The 17,308-nt window shown below is 41.6% G+C and overlaps 1 protein-coding gene and 2 pseudogenes across 8 annotated transcripts in view; 1 reads left to right on the forward strand and 2 right to left on the reverse strand.

Annotated features, from left to right (window-relative positions):
* Positions 1-34: 34 nt before the first annotated feature.
* LOC116150453 (cilia- and flagella-associated protein 157-like) lies at positions 35-4,374 on the forward strand (annotated as a pseudogene).
* A 318-nt stretch (positions 4,375-4,692) lies between these two features.
* LOC105102341 (peptidyl-tRNA hydrolase-like) lies at positions 4,693-6,072 on the reverse strand (annotated as a pseudogene).
* Positions 6,073-6,370: 298 nt separating this feature from the next.
* ANKRD26 (ankyrin repeat domain containing 26) overlaps positions 6,371-17,308 on the reverse strand; it is a 73,955-nt gene continuing 63,017 nt past the window's right edge. For all 8 annotated transcript variants that reach the window (XM_031444652.2, XM_031444653.2, XM_031444651.2 and 5 more), the window contains 5 exons: positions 16,669-16,959; positions 15,887-16,101; positions 14,116-14,344; positions 7,808-7,853; positions 6,371-6,654 (listed from right to left, as the gene is read on the reverse strand). In XM_031444652.2, coding sequence (XP_031300512.2) covers positions 6,521-6,654; positions 7,808-7,853; positions 14,116-14,344; positions 15,887-16,101; positions 16,669-16,959 — 915 coding nt within the window. In that variant the 3' untranslated portion in view covers positions 6,371-6,520. The remainder of the gene's footprint in view (positions 6,655-7,807; positions 7,854-14,115; positions 14,345-15,886; positions 16,102-16,668; positions 16,960-17,308) is intronic.

Raw genomic sequence — 17,308 nt, forward strand, 5'->3', positions numbered from 1 at the left:
TTTCAAAAGCTGGTTTCGTGGTGTGTTAATAACCATGAGTGCTCGGGTAAAACTAGAACGCCCTGGTAGTTCTTACAATTAGCTGAGTAAGGCTAACAGTTAACCTGTGTAAGAGTTGATTTATACGCTCGGGACCCTTGGCTAATCTTTTCGCAGTTACAAATGAGGAAAGATTCACAGGGGGAAGGTACCTAATGAAAGTCATGTAATTTTGTGATAGAATAGGAAACTAAAAATTGTCTCGTGACTTAGTGTTTTTTGTAGCACACTGTGGTCCTTAACACACAACTGTAGGAGAAGTTTTTTCTTAAGTCTTTTTCTCTTTAAATCTCACATGGAGATGTTTTTAAAAGTATATCTATTTTCTATGATCACCAACCAGGTTCTGTAGAAAGTGTTTTATCTTGCAGGCATTATGCCACACAACCACCCTGCAGGACGGTTATCATTATCTCTTTCACAGACAAGTAAAACAAAGCTCCCAGAGCCAAAATAATTCTCCATGGCCTCACAAGAAAGTCAGGATAAAGACTATAGCCACCTAGATTCCAAAGCCAATACTCTGTCTTTCTACCGTGGCAAGTTTCCTCAATAAGTAAACTCATGGGATTCTTCTTGGCTCAGTCACCTAAAAGTGATCAGGAAAATGTGTAGACCCAGCGTTTCCAACGGAATTTTTGCAGCCTTAAGATTGTGACTCTAGCACCAATAATGTTTGGAATCTGTATTGAGGAGGTAAGGAAGAGGAAAGAAGTCGAACTAGATTGTAAACTCTGAGAATATAGAGATTTTACCTCACCAGGGCATACTCAGTGCCTAACACATAAGAGGCACTCAGATACTGAATGGCTAGATGAACAGGTTGATGGACAGCTCTGTAAATTAGACGAAGTGCTGGTAAAGCATATGTTTGCTGGAAATTGGTTCACTAGTTCAGCACACATGAGCAGTGCCAGGACATTTAGACTGTCCTTGGCTAAATATTATAGTGACAGTTTTGTTGATGAAGAGGCCTCCTGGTGTTCTAAATTGGTCCAAGTTACAAATCTGAAGTTGGCATAGTGAATATATACTGTCTAAGCAAAGGAAGAGCCCTACAGAAATACACTCATACAAGGGTCATTTAGGCTCTGTGTTCTCTGGGGTGATGTGGCCCTCAACATGGCAGAAGCAAAAATAACCTTAGATATAATCATATCATCTTAATCTCAGTTTGTGATGCTCCAAAGCTTACCTTTAACCCCACCCCAAACAAAACAAAACAAAACAACCCTATTCCTCAGTACTTTCGTGAAGTAAACCTGACAGAATTAGGAAAAATTCTAGAACAGCTAGAAATCTACCAGTCACAACTCATCTGGGGAGTAACCAACTAGACTAAAATCACAGTGAACATAATTTTAAAGATTCAGGAGAGTTGTTTTTTTGTTTAGTTTTGTTCCTATTGGGAAGAACATGCTGTCCCTGTACTCTTGGTTCAAGCCGTGCAGGCAGTTTATCATAGTTAACTAAGTAATAAATTGAATTCAATTCCAGCTGTATCCAAAATTTCCAAGTATTATCCAAAGTTAGCTTATAATAGTTCCTTCTAAGGAATATTAGATAAATGTAGTTTTTAAAAATTTTTTAATTCCCTAGTTGACTTTTTTTTTAATCCTCCTGAAACTAGGACTTGAAATGTCCCTTTAAGCCTCTATTTACAGAAACACAGACTCATTTATATTTATGGGCCAATTCATAGTCAGGAAAGTTAAGCTAATTTGCATAGGCTCAGTACATACCTTTTCCTCTCTACGGGAGGTTAAAACTTGCCTTTAATAACGGGTAGTTGAAGCACGCTGTCTCACATGTAAGTCTTTTTTTTTTCCTTTGCCACTTTTTGTGGCTTAAATTATATTTATTTAATAGGCAACAATACATTGATATTGTCCAAAATTCCAAAGGTACAAAGGATCTACAGTAAAAACCTCCTGACTGTGCCCCTGGCCCTTGGGAGATAGAGCATAAAAAGGCCCTCGGTGCTCTGGAGACCTTCACATAGGCAGGGGGTGCCTGAGGCCTGCGCCCACCCCCACCCCCCCACTCCCACCCACCCGGATTAGACTGAGGGAGGAGATCATCTAGTGTGTGAACTTGGTGGCTTCCGAGTTCCACAAGCTGGCCACAAACCAGATGTGGGACACGACGAAGCGGGCCATCGTGGAGAACAACACGGTGACCCTACAGCTGGCCAGGGTATCACAGCAAGGCATGCAGCTGCTGCAGGAGGATGAGCGGCTCAGGGGCACCCAGGACAACTTGTGCAAACAGCTGGGGCTGCTTGAGAACTCCCAGAAGGTCATGGCCAGGCACAGCAAAGGCCACCAGAAGGTGTGCCCTCTAGGCCCTCATCACGGGGTGTTTGGCACCGAAGGCAGGAGGGAACCCTAGCGGCCCTGCCCTTGAGGCAAATACAGTCCAGCAGGGGTGGATCAGAATCACGAGGGAGGCTGGCAAGATGGACTCCAGGGGTGAGCACAGACAGGATCGCAGGGAGAGGCCGCACTAGCCTGGCTCCTGACGTTCTGGAGCAGCTCTTCTTCCTGTACCCAGTGTTACCCTCATTATTTTGTAACCTTCCAACTCCTGATCACCCACGGGTTTTTTGTGTCAGACTATGTAATTGTAACCATACCTCTGGTTCCCATTAAAAACCATCATGTTAGTTAAAAAAAAAAAAAAAGAATCACGAGGGAGGCAGCAGCTTGGGGATGGGGCCCTCCCTGTGGGGGCTCTGGCCACATCTCTGGTTTATATTTGGTCTAAAGCCCCCATAACTGGTTGACGTGGGACCCAACTCTGGGGACCCAGCTGCTGCTAGAGAGACGCTGGGTTCCCAGGGCCTTGGCTGGCCTCTCTGTCCAGCGGGGCGAGCCCTCACTGAGTCCAGAGCTGGCAGAATGGGGCTGGCTGAGGGTCGATGGCAAGCCCAGGCCACGGCCAACCTGCCACACTGCAGATCATCCTCATGCTGACGGAGAACTGCCGCGAGCAGCAGCAGGGCACGGTCGAGGCCGAGCGGCTGCAGAGGCCGAGCGGCTGCGCCTCCTGCTGAGCCAACAGGAGCAGGGCCTCCTGCAGCTGCAGAAGGACAACCAGGCACTGAGGCGCGGCCTGCGGAAGGGAGAGCGGTGGGAGCAGGTGGGAACCCATCCCTTCACGGCCGCACAACACGGGCCAGCGACTTCCCCTCTCTGGAGGGGCCTTGAGGCTTCATCTGTCAAACAGGCTGAGGTCTGGGGCTAGTGAGGGCCCCTGTGGGCTGGAGAGAAAAGGCAGGGCCCATCGCCCTAGAACAGGGAGGTGGCTGACTTGTCCCGGTCCCGGGCCCAGGAGCCAGAGAGACCAGCTGAACCTACAGCTGGAGCAGCAGCAGGCCGAGGTGCGGCGGCTACAGCAGCAGCTGGCAGAAGAGCAGAAGGTTCGGGCAAGCCTGGAGAAGGCCCTGGCCCAGGCCACCTCCTTCCTCCGGGACGTTATGCAGGTGAACTGGAAGGGGGTGCAAGCGGAGGGCGGGCGGGGGTGAGCCAAGGACAGAAACTGCTCAGAGGTAACTGGGCCACTCAGAGATGGCCAGGCCTGAGGCCCCAGCTTCCCCTGAGAGACTCCTGGCAAGTCTGTCTTTTTCTGATTCTGTACTTCAGGGGTCCCTTCGAAGTCTCAAAGGAGCTGGATGGAGTCCTCTGAGGCCCTCAGTTTTCTCATTAGGAGAATGGGTATCCCACCATAGCCAGCAAACACTTTGAGAAAACAGGCACTGGGATTAGGGTCTCCCAGAGGTGGCTGCTGGGGCCTGACTTAAGGACCTGGCCCCATGCGCCCACCCCTACCAGCAGATGCAGCCAGACAAAGAGGATGGTGACTTTGATGTAGTGTTCCAGCTGCAGTGCAAGGAGATGTTGCAGCAGCTGCTGGTGATGCTCAGCTCAGCCACGGTCCTGAGCCCCAGATGGCTGGGTGTTCCCATCGGGGGAGCCAGCCCTGTGGCCCGCACAAGGAGAGGTGAGTGAGTGACCCTGTGTGACTTCAGAGGAAGCAGCTGTGGGACTCGTCCAAGGGCTGTCCTCAGCTGAGCCTGGGCTGGAAATCCGGATCCCCAGAGCCTCTCTGAATCTCAGCTCCTTCATCTGTGAAATGGAGGCGATGACACCACCCTCCCTCCGCAGACAGTCCAGGACCCAGCCACTCAAGACCGGGTCTCTGCTGCAGCAGCTGTCCAGCATCACACCCTACCAGCTTGGGGACCTGGGCCTGGTGCCTCGATGGATCCACATCCCACCCAACCCTGAGGACCTCAGGCTGCTCTCACACACCACCCATGTGGGAAACTTATAGGCACATGGCAGCCTTGAGGTGAGGGTGCCAGGGGCCCCAGGGACAGCAAGATGGCAACCCTGGGTGCAGATCATGGCTATACCATGCTGTGGCTGTGTGGCCCTGGGGATGTGGCTGGACCTCTCTAAGCCTCCATTTTCCCATTCATAAAATGGGCTGAAGAAAGGTGTGCCAAGACCTCAGTGGGCTAAGACATGCCCACACATCCCCTGGGAGAGGGGCTTGCTAGACCCTGTGGGCCCTTCCTCCAGAGGCAGGGGGAGGTGGGAACGCCCTGAGGAGGCCTCAGCTTCCAAGTGGGTACCTTTAATTTTACAGATTCACACCTCTGGTTCTCCAAAAAGGTTCAAAAAGTTTAGTCTTCCTGAAGTTTCCCTACTTTCTAAGTAGGACACAGAGAGACCAACCTCCTCTCCTAGAAATGGACCGCTCCCGCTATAGTTGCTCCCTTCAGTCCACAGGTGGCCTGGGGGCAGCCCAGAGAAGAGTTATATAAAAACAGATACGACAGGTCAGCGCGGCACGTCTGTGGATGTGGCTGGGCATGTGGGCACAACAGGCAGGCAGGCAGCTGGGTCCACTGGCATCAGGGGCCCAACGAAGGCCCCTGGCTCCTCTCGCAGATGTGGTCCAGGAGCAGGTCAGCGGCGCGCTCCAGCAGTGGAGGCAGCAGCTCCTGCTCAGCTGGGGAGAAGCGGCCCAGCACATGGGCCTGCACTGCATCTGGGTGTGTCGGGCGCCCGATGCCCACCCGCAGCCGTGCCATTGCCTGTTGGGGAGCCAGAGGGGCCCAGGGAGCTTTGATGAGGAATGCTGGGGGCCCTGTACCGGCCCACTCAACTCAGTGCCGGACAGAGGGGCAGACTCACATTGGAGTTGAGACAGCTAATACAGGAACGGGCTCCATTGTGGCCCCTGGCGCTTCCTCCCAACTTCAGAGCCTGTTTCCCCAGCGGCTTGTCCAGCTCATCATGTACCAGGTAGACCTCTTCAGCAGTCAGCCCGAACAGCTCCGCGGCCCTGTGCCCGTTGACGTTCATGAGCTGCCGTGGCCAGAGGAGGACCAGCTAGGCATCACTGAGTGAGGCCAGGGGGAGGTCAGTGGCACAGTGCCGGTCACGCGCCCGACTCTCCACCACACCCAGCCGCCGCGCCAGCTGCCCCAGCACTGCCATGCCCATGCTGTGCCGCATGCCAGGCATTCCAGGGTTCCCCAGCCCGACCACCTACGGGTGGCACTGGGGAAACTGAAGCCCAGTAACTCTACCCATCCTCTATCTCACAGCGGCCTCTGGGGCCCAAAGCAGAGGAAAGTAAATGGAAAGCTGGGCCGGAGTGTGTTAGGGGCTCCAAGAGCAGGCCAGGAAACCTTGGAAACTCCAGAGGGCCAAATGGAAATTGGGGCCCAGCAGGGTGGAATGGGAGGGTGCCCCAGTGTAGGAACGGAGTTCCTGGATGTTTGGAAGCCCACTGAAGCACTAGACCCATTTCTAGATAAGAAAACTGAGACAAGAAACTGGGGGGATTTTGCCAAGGAAACAATGGCAAAACTGGAGCTAGGACCTGGGAGCCCCTACGCCGTCCCCAATTCCACTCACCAGCCACCGCTTCCCCAGGGGCCGGGGCTCCAAAATGCATCGGTTCATGGCCCTCCCTACTCAGCCACAGTCCCGTGCGCGAGAAGCCTGGCTGCCCCATGCTGCCTCTCTCACATGTAAGTCTTAAAGTGTCTTTGAACCATACACAAACCTGGGAGGACAGCATACACTCCTCCTTGTAAAGGTAACAAAATAGTTTGGCGTCTTAAAAGGCCACATTGCCAGGGTTAAAATCTACCACTTGACTGAAGTCATAGTCTTTTCAAATATTAATGACAAGTTTGGTGGTTGGGTGTTGCCTAAACAGCTGAGATCTGGGCTCAGTTTGAGTATGTAATCTCAATAGTGCTGGGTTTTATTCCCAAAATCCACTTAAAAGTTACTGAGATGCAGAGAAATGTAGTTTAAAATACTAAATAAATTTAATCATGCACATATAATACAAAAATATTTTCCTTTAATAAACATTGTCAATGTCTTACTTAATGGGAAATAACTAAAATGTTACAGACAAACAGCCCAGCAGATAAATTTTTAGTATTTACTTTTTAGACCATATACTTTTTCTTCAAAATCTGCACATACTCTTGACGTGCTTTCAAAACCAGATCTTGATTTAGATTTGAGTCATCCGTAGATCCTAGAAGAGCTCCATAGGATCCAGATTCAAATTCAGCAGCAGCTGGAAAGAAAATGAAATAATTAGATTCTTTATCTAAAATATTTCATAGGTAACGAAATATAAGTTAGTTTAAAACAAAAGGTGAGACCTTTCTAAGTATTAAGGAGAATGAAAAGTATCTACATACAACTACAACACAAAACACAAGATTACTACTCTAGACTTTGCCCATGGTTGCACGTTGAATTAACTGCTTTTGTGGCTAAGGATCAGAGCTCCTGGTTTTCTCATTCTTCATTCATTTACTCAGCAACCATGTGCTAAGGCACTGTGACAAGCACTGGAATCACAAGATGAAGATGACACAGTCCACCCTGGAAAATCATGTACCATAAATTGGAAAAATAGATGAACAGGCAATTTCCGTACAGAGTCATAAATGCCATGACAGGTATAAAAGAGGGCACAGGTGGAACACTCAGAAGGGACGTCCAGCTTTGTGTCAATACTGTCCGCTCTTTGGTGGCCATGATATGTAAGCAGAAACCTGAAGGAGGGGGAGAAAGTGCGGGAGGGAGAGGCAAGAAGCAAACACACAGAGCAGAGGCAGGAAGGGTGCCCGCGGAGCTGGATGCAGTCTGACCAGACGCTGGAGCAGAGGGTGGAGCAGGGGAGGAAAGAGACGCGGCTGAACACTTTGGCAGGAGCCAAACTGATGTGGGTGTTTTTCTCCCAAGCTAAGGAATTTGGATTTTTTCCTGAGGGCAAAATGTTAACCAGTGACAAAGTCAATGACAGGAAATTTAATTGTCATCCACCAGGTGACAGCCACATGAACTGTGATTGCTTGAGTCTGGGGTCTTTGGCCTCAGTCACTACCAGTAGCTTGAGAAGCTGATGACCTCCATGCTTTTGAGAACAGGTCTGTGTGCAGGTGACAGGCTCACGGGGACAGCAGGAGAGGAAGGGTACAGCCAGAAGTAGAGAACACAGACTTCTTTTTTAAAGCTATGGATCATGATGAAGAAATGAGGAATTAAGTATATATTTCATTATGAGTGGATAAGCTTTCACATTTTTCATTAGATACATATAAGAAAAAAATTTAACATAGTATCTGTTATTCAAACAATGGAAATAGATACCACTTACTATTTACAGTTTATTTCAGAAATCAATGTCTAAATTTGACTCATAAATTTTCACAACATACCTTCTTCTAGTTCTCTAGTTATATTCTTTTCCAACTCCTCCCGCATCTGAAATAAGTCAAATATTATTTATAATGTTTAAGTTAAACAAGAGACATTATCACAGGAATGAGAGCTAGCTTATGAAATATGGCCTTTAAATAATACTTTTAGAGACTAGACCTAACTTGGGGATTGCTTAAATAGAAAAATAATCACATGAATAAAATAAAATAAATTCCTACTTATTTTGATTTTAGATCATTGAGAACATATATATGTAATGCTATGTAGATTCATCTGATGAAAAGTACAATAAATATTGGCTTATTGAATACACATAATTTCAGAGGGTGATATTTGATCTTAATGGTAAAAAAAAGTTTAAGCAATTCAAATCATATTTACACTGAATGCATTACTTTGCAATTCTTAGAAAAAGTGCCCTTTATAAAAGTTTTTTTACTTTAATGGATTTTTCCCTAAAATGAGCTGTCCATTCTTGTGCTTTTATAAAACTAAAATTTTAAGGTCTGTTCTATGCTAATAATTTTTTCAGCACAGAATCTTAAATACATAAAATGAAGAAAGTGGATCTCTTGTAATGTCATGTGAAAATTCTACTGGCAAAAAATTAAACAATGTATTTTTCTCTCTTTACATGACTAAAACATTTACTTCAGAAAATCTGCTTGAAGAAAGGGAAAAGAGAGGCTAGCACCAGTTTTCAAACTTGGTTTTTGATTCCCGACTTTCTAGAGTTAGAAACAAGGAAAACACGACATAATCCTTTACCTATAACTTCGTTTCCATTCTAGAAGTTAGGGCCAACTTTTTGAAACTTGACCAATTACAGTTACCTACTTCATTATGAAATGTGTGGGGGACATTTCAAACTACAAGTGTCCCCATCTAGAGTGTTCTTTTAAAAATTTTCTTATAAAAGGTATCTTCTCACCAAACAGAGTCTAAAATAGTATACTTAACAGAATAAACACTGTGGTGATAACAATAACATGATAGTCAAGGCCTCTGTAAATTTGGGATGCAAAGACAAAATTTTTGGCTAACGTTTCCCAGTATTTTGGACTGTTTTCCATTAACACTTTTCTGACAAGAGCATTCTAGAGAGGCCTTATACAATGAATAATATGACAACAGTACCAGACAGGTCTTGTGAAGTGAATAACTCCTAACAGATGAAGGGAGAAGCCTTTACTGAAATAATTTCATATAACCATTAATAAACACTATGCAAAATGTAGATCACATTTTTATATGAGTTGAATGTAAGATTACTATCTTTTCCCCCACAAAGCTCTTTTCCTAAATAGGTACTTCTTGGACCTTTATGTTTATTTCTAGGTGAGGACTATGTCCCAATGGTGGAAGTAGTCTGAAGTCCAACATTAATAAGGAGAATGCATCTGCAGTTTTACTTAAACTTTTCCATTTAACAAAAACATAGAAAGGTGAGAAAATTATACACAGGAAGACAATGTATCAGCAAGTTTTAATTCTAATGATTTTTAATTAGGAGGATTCTCTCATAACTGGCAGTTTGCAGACTATGTCCCATAGAAATGGAAGGTCCCACTGGGGACACTGCAGGATTGAGGGACAGAGAAGTCACAGCTTCAGAGTCTCCATTGTTCCTTTACCTCAACAGCTCTACTTGTCTCTGTTTTATATAATACAGTTTCATGGGGGGAAAAATGTTTTCTGAAAAGGTTCTTTTCTTTGAATAAAAATGTTTCAATTGTCTTTCTTTGAAAAAAAAATTTTAAGGTATGAAAATCATTGATTTAGTCAAAGTCTCTAATTTTACACAAAAGGTAACAGGTTCAGAGAGACTAGCTTTCCTGAGGTCACAGAGCCAATGGTCTTCTTAGTCTAGAGTTCGATGCCAGCTACTTTCCTCATATTAAGGGAAAACACATAAAAGTTTAACTATAACTGAGAGAAAATGAATATATAAAACTTTGTCATGTAGCTCAATAATGTTTGAGGCATGAGACATGAAATAGTAGCTTTATAACCAAAATACACATTTTAAAGGCATGGACAAGAATAAAGGGACCAAAGTTCAGTATCATGACTCCTATTAGTAGCAGTCACTATACTCAGTTTATAAAGCACAAAATTTTTCAACCACAGGACAGGGAACTTGAATGAGAAAAATGTTAAGTTGAATCAAGAAAGCTGAAATTGAGGAGATTCTTCCTTAAAAGAATATTCGTTTCCTCCAAATAAAACTCAGTTTACCAGAATCAGTCAACAAACAAATTTAAGTTATTTTGTGGGTTATTTCTAGCAAAATTTAAAACACAAAACAGATTTCTCTTTATCCTCTAGCATACCTCTATCCAATCTCTCATCATTAGTTGGTGTGTACAAAAGACAAGAGCTTAATCTCAATTATAATTTAAATCTGGTCAGAATTTACAGGCGAACTTCATTTCTTTGGGCTCAAGCTTCCACGTGAGGACTATCACTCCCTTTGCCCTCCCCTAACTGCTGAATCTGGGAGAAGGAACTAAGAAGTGCCTCCTTGGTTCTGAATCTCCTCCTTGGAAACCTGTGTCTGCCCACAGCCTGGTGAACTGGGGTCTGCAGTTGGCAGAGCCCTGGGTGGGGGTCAGGCACCTGCTTCCTACCCTCAGCCTGCCTGAAGCACCTTGTTGGGATGAAGGATTCAGACCCCACTGTGGCTGCACATCTAAAGCACATCCTCCAATTCTTTCGGATGCTTTAGGACCTCACTGACTCAGGACTGCCTGACTCCTAGGTTCTGAACTCTGGAGGGGAAAAGAAGTGTCATTTGCCACCTTCCCCACCACAGTTCCAACAAGGAAGATGGCCAGACCACACCTGGAGAAACGTGTCTTTCTTCCCTGACTTTGTGATTAGTGCACATTGTTCAAAACAACCCCACTTTAAAGCAGGGAAAAGTTGAAAGGAACATTTTAGAGAAACATAATGAAGCCAATGACAATACAAAGCACAACAAATACAGATAAATGTTCATTCATTCAACCATAATGTATTACCATTCAATTATATTTGAGATCACAGTGGGGGAGGGTGTAGCTTAGTGGTAGAATGCATGCTGAGCATGCACGAGGCCTGGGGTCAATCCCCAGTACCTCCATTAAAAAAAAAAAATGAGCTCACAGGCTGGCAAATAATGTTGTCCTCTCTTTCTGAGGTCAGTTTGATAAAAATACATTCACCACACATGTACACACACATGTTCATTTCCAAAGTTAATATATTTTCAGATTATTGATACTTTTAAGTTAAAATTTGGTATCATTCTTATTTTAAGTGTTATAAAAATAAGTACAACTATGGAAATGTAATACAATCAAGCCATTTAAACCACTTTGATTCATTATCCAATTGTAAATAGGTTAATGTATGAAGGAAATGACACTTGTCAGTTTGTAAATAGTAAACACATGTACTTGGCTGGAGAGAAAAGAAATGAGAAAGAATTTGTTGATCGAGGAGCTGAAAAATTAAGTACATTCAAAAAAGCGAATGAAAGAAAAAGAACTGGAAAAAGTTGAGCGATTATCTTTCAAAAGATAAAATGCCTCCTCATTTGTCCATTCAGACAAAATGAAATGAGGGCAGGAGGGAGTCCACAGAGCAGAGAACTGATACCAGAAACAAGGTTACTGAACTCTGCCTCTGCCTTTTGAGAAATGTTCTTAACTACTGTGATAGTTTGATTAGAATTAAAATTCAGAGTGGATGTGCCCTGTCTTGGAAGGCTACTTTTAAAAGAAACATGACCAGATTCTGCTGAGACATGTGCTGTGTCATGTAAAAAGTTAAAAAGTCTTAGGAATATTAATCGTTTTAGCTCTGGTGCACTGGTATAATCCCATTTTGAAAAAGAGTTGCTAAACTGAATGGACATTTGAGAAATTTAAAAATTACTTAAATAAATTAGAAAATGTTCAAAAGTGTCAGTAACACACCAAAAGTCCAAAATCAATCAGTGTAAAATTTAATCTTCATATTTAAAATAGATTTGAATGACATTTGTTAACTGTTTGTAGCCATGCATTGTGTTAGCACACAGATACTTAAAAGCTCTTGAGCATAAATCTTGAAAATAGAGAAATTTTATCTGTATAAAGTTGTCTGGAATCAATTTTTAAGTTTTCAGTTTTTAGAAAAAAATTCTATATGCAAGAAAATCTAACAGTGATGTAACTGCTCAGGCTAATTGTAACTTTTTGTATTTTATACTAATATAACTAAATAATATGACTGAGTAAAACTGTAAAATTACTTCTGACATATAGGACAAAACATCCCAGAAATAAACTAGAATGTGAAATGAGGGTAAACATTAGCAAAACAGATATGGGGTCATCTGCTACCACTACAATGGTGTCAAGCAACAAGGCTGTACTTCACATAGTGGTGAGAGAGGTGATAAATCCAGGTGTTATGAACATGGAAAAAACTTGCTTCGACAACCAGCACGACTGAAATCACAGACTTAGAGCAATAATTTATTATAAGTATTTTCCATCAAATTAGAAAAAAAGGCTGAGTAAGCTAGAACTTCACAGTAGGGACAGTCCAAAATGTTAAAATCTTGCAAATAAAGGAGAATGATAAATTCAATCCCAAAGCCATTTTTAACATTTTACTTTCTAGAATCACAGCTGAAAAGCTTTAGAAGTCTGTTGTTTCGTAAAGCCCCATCCCAAAACCCATCCCTTCCTGTCATTTTAAACAGTATGTTCACAGCTCTCATAGCACTATTTTATGTTTTCCTAGCAGAAATAATTGCATCCCTAACAATTCTAGAAGGCATTTTCTTTCTGTAAGCCTAAGAATTCTGTAAACAGTAACTGTATAATAACTCTTGTGAGGTGCTCTGTAGTGATGATGAAGACGTGTCTTTGCATGTGGATAGAGAAGTGCTTTTTAATCTCCCTTGCTAAATCTAGCATGATTTGGCCCCAAGGCCCCACAGAAGAACTATGTGTACCTTGGAACTACAACACTGAATTTAAAATAAACTATTTTTCAATTTATCTAGAAGTACTAAAAAATAAACAGCTCTTTCCTCCAAAAAAGTTAAAGGAAAAAATGTTCTCAGGAATTTTCTCTTGCATTTGCTTTTGTATTCACACACTTTCATTGTCATCTTGTAAAATGATACACTGACTGATATTTTTGGTGACAACTAGTGAGAACATTTCAAGTTTGCCTCACTCTTAGCAACTGACAGAAGGGTTGGCCATGCATTTTCTTTCTGCACCATGCAGTCCAGTCTCACAACTCTGAAGCACTTAGGCCCAACTTAGCTGCAACACTCAGAAACCTGAGCTTTTTTCTTCTATTTATTTTTTATTTTATTATGACATGAAGCCAAGTGAGAAAAAACAGGTTGAGCCCTCACTTAACAAGGGCCCATGCTACCTTTCTCTGCATAAGAAGATCAAGAAAACACCATCAAACCATAAACCAACATGCACTGATTTAAATGGCTGTTTTAACAACAATGATACACAATGAAAACTAGTTGTAATTTAAAGGCTCCCTATCATTGCCACATCGGTATTTCTACAGGTGAGGGCAAGACAGAGACATAAGTGAACTTCATCTTAAAAATTTAAATATTTGCTTTACTTGACTACGTATTTAGAAATGTTCTACAATTGCTCAGTAAGACATTTTATAACAATTAAAATAAAAATGCTGTAAGTAAAATAGCAATTAAGGATGTATTCTTACAGAAGAAAATCATAAAAATTTTAAACTTAAAAACAGAACTTAATGTTTTTAGTGTTACAAGTTTATTGAATTCATAAAAAGAATTTATCTTGGATTCCTTTAAATAAAAAACACCTGTATGTGATTAAGTATCTGGATTTCAATCATACACATATGCTTAGGGGTAGAAAAACCAGGGTGCAGCAAAACTTGAAAATTACTATGAACCAATGCCAAACTGGAATCAATCAGAAACTAAGCTAAACATCGGAGAGTATATCTCTGGTTATTAGGTAATAATATTTAATTTCTAAAATAGAATTTAAATGCAACTTTTAAAGAAATTTAAAATTTGTCAGTTTAGTTGCGTTTATTGAATAAAGTTAATGACAGGTATCTCTTGAAAATGAGAAATCCAGGGACTTAAAAAATTTATAAAATTTCCGTCTCCTTTGTTTATTCGCAAAATTATGGCTTTCACTTAGTGTGCATGAGTCAAATAAACAACTCAGAATTTCACCAAATTAAAAATAAGAATTATATCAGAAATCTGAAACCCAAGGGAAAAAAAGATAATATAACTAACCTTGGCCAAGTAAGTCTCCATGCTGTTATCTGAAGGGCGTAGACTTGAGGTAGAAATCATTAAGTTTTCTCTTGGAGTAAGACTTCTATTGAGCACTAAACTATTACTAAAGTTTCCAACACAAGGCGGCTCGAGGACTGGCCTCATATGAAGAGTGCTGAGTAAAGATTTGTTCTGCTGTTTCTCCACCAGAAGTTTAGTACTAATCTCAGCCAGCCTCTCATTAGCCCTGTGAGGATTGCAAAACAAGAACTGCGTTCATTTCATTTTTTCCTAAGTGATGTACATTTTTAAGTTTCCATAATAGTAAATGGATTGTCCCATTTAACTGTTTGACACTGAAAATACATCAGAGCAGAGCTACTATAAACAATTACAGTTTAAAACTGTCCTACAGAAGGACGTATGTGCCTGGGGGGGAGGGGGGTCCTAAGCTAACAAGTACTTCAAAGTGGGGAGACTCAGAGATGGAGACACCTCAACAGGGGACCCCCCCTGCCTTCTGCACCAGCTGCATCTTGACATATTTACCCTCAGTAAACCAGTTTAGAGATAAAAAATAAACCATCCGTCAAAGCCATTTTCAAACATTTGCTTTCACCACCTTTATATACACTTTTCACTCATTACCTTGGAGAAATTAAGCATGTGGCACTGAGGAACAGGTTAGAGCCATCACCTCTGGGGGGAACCAGAGGCAGAGTTGGTGATGGAAAAAAGGACAGTGCCAGGGGCAATTTCAAGTGTCCCCCACTTTCCCAAAGTTCACTTTGTGTTACTTTGCTTTTACCAGAGGCCTACATCAGCACCTTTTTTCCATAACAAAAAAAAAATCTGAAATGGATTTTCACCTTTATGAAAAAAAGGCAAAAAGTCAGAATGGTGCTGTGTGTTTGTTTTAGCCAGAGCCATTAGAGGCATCATGTACCCCGAGCAGGGAGACGGGCCCCACCGAGCTCCCTCCCCAGAACCACACTCAGCATCTCAGCATCACACCGCCGTGACTTTGGACTGTGTCTGTGAGCATCTGTGCTTTATTTGTTTTATGCATCCACCAGCAAGATGTGTCCTAAGGGTAACTGCCTCTTTGCTTTATGCTGCTTGGGCTTCTGAAAGGTTTCATAGGAACACTCTACTTTTGGATAGCGGGGAAACCTGTAGCTTCTAACACTGTTACTCAGGCACCAAAGGTGGGACCTGCCCTTTCTGCCTTCCACATACCCCCTCAGGCAGGCCGCCATATTCTTTTTAGCCACTTTGTGAACTATTATACTGCCCTTCACCCCTAGGTTAATTTCCCCCTATTTCCCAAGCATGCCTTTACATAGAGGAGACAAACTTAGATGGATACAATAGTTTGTCTCAGGGCGCCTTCTTGTGGTGATACCAAAGATCACAATCAAGAAAGTACATTCACCAAACACCAGGATGGGACCCCTTGGGTTTAAGTTGTACTCTTCAAAAAAATAGTTAATTTTAAACCCATTAATATTTTTACTTATGGAAATTCCAACAAGAAATTTTTATAATAATATTGCTGTCTAAATTACAAAGTTTGCAAAACCCCTAGCTTAAAGACTAGATCAGGTGAAATATATGAAAATACAAAAAATAAAGTCATGTGAAACCAACAAAAGGCAGGGAGATGCAAACTGCCCTGGACTAACATTTTAAAGGAGAGTTCATTTACTAACATCATTTCCCAAAATTATGCTTTAGAGGCAAATGAATGAGCTAAATTTATTTTCTATGATTCTATGTTTTGACTTACTTGTTTAGTTTATTTGCCAATGACTTTCTAACTTTTAGTTCTTCTAGGTAGAGTTGCTTGTATTTTCCCAATTCTGCTTTATTTTCTTCTTGAAAAGTTTTCATTTTGGAGAGTTCAGCTTCCAGATCTTTAATTCTGAGTTCCATTTGACTTCTTATTGAAGCATTATTAGTCTCTCTTAACTGCTCTAAGTTTTCTTGAGATGCTGCTTGCATCTAAAGCAAATTAAAAGAATACATTTTAAAAGTAATTATAACCTGAGTAATTACAGTAAATTAGTTCCCTTTAGTTTTGAGTCAATGATTCAGAGAGCAATTTTAAATGTTTAAAAAAAAAAAGCTGAACTTTAAAATCCTTATCAATGTCAACTGAATTAAATCTGAATTATAAAATTAAAGTTGATTCATTCTTATCATGTGATAATTCAAAGAATAACAGGACCAATTTAAAATTTCAAAAATTGAACAATACAACATAAGAGTAATCCAAGAGTGTGGTACAATATTTAAATCACAATATTTTCTTTTCCTCCTAGTAGTCTTGATTTATACCAATTGGTCTTAAAATGATTCTCTAGTGAGAACTGTTCTGAAAGATCAATTTAGTGATAGTAATGATGGAAACTGAAATATTTAAAGGGAGTAACAAATGCAGCCTTCCTTCCAGAATTCTACAAAAACAAACTGCTATATGGGAACTAAAGGAAGCACATAGAATGTATACATCCGAACTGTAATTCACAGCGAAGTCAGTTAGAGCACAATACAGATCAATTAGTTCACCTGTAAAAACAGGTTGACTTCTTTTAATTTTTCTACTACATCCTGTCTTGCTCGCTCTTCAATCTCCCGTTTGTACTGCTCTACTTGACTGTGTTCCACTATATTCATTTCTAGGTGACTTTTGAGGTTCACTACTTCTTCTTCCAACTTCTTTTTATTCTTCTCTAGTTTTTCACATTTCTTTTGCATCGATTTCATAGATAATAACTCCTGTTGAAGAAGTTGATTTTCTACCTCCAGATGGAGGTATTTTGAAGATGCAGATTCCAGTTTTGCTGTAAGATCAACAATCTGCAGGAAGAAGATAAAATGGTTTGGTAATGAGGTTAGTAGACTGAGAACAGCCTAACTCAAAACCAGTACCAAATGTTGAAATAAATTCAGTTCCAATAGAATGGTATTGACATTATGGAATGGAGAAACTTGAATTACTCAGAAAATCAAGAAAAAAGTTCAAACCACCAAGAGTCACAAAAATATATTCTTCACTGTCACCATCTTTGTTATACATTTGTACTTGATTTTATACTCTTATTTTTCTGTAATTGTTTCATGTCTTTCCTATATAAAATGACCATAAGGCACCTCTTAGTAGAAAGTCTCTTACCCCTTCCTCCAAGTCTTAACACTCCATGATTTT

This window comes from Camelus dromedarius, chromosome 26 (genome assembly GCF_036321535.1).
Source record: "Camelus dromedarius isolate mCamDro1 chromosome 26, mCamDro1.pat, whole genome shotgun sequence".
Lineage (NCBI taxonomy): Eukaryota > Metazoa > Chordata > Mammalia > Artiodactyla > Camelidae > Camelus > Camelus dromedarius.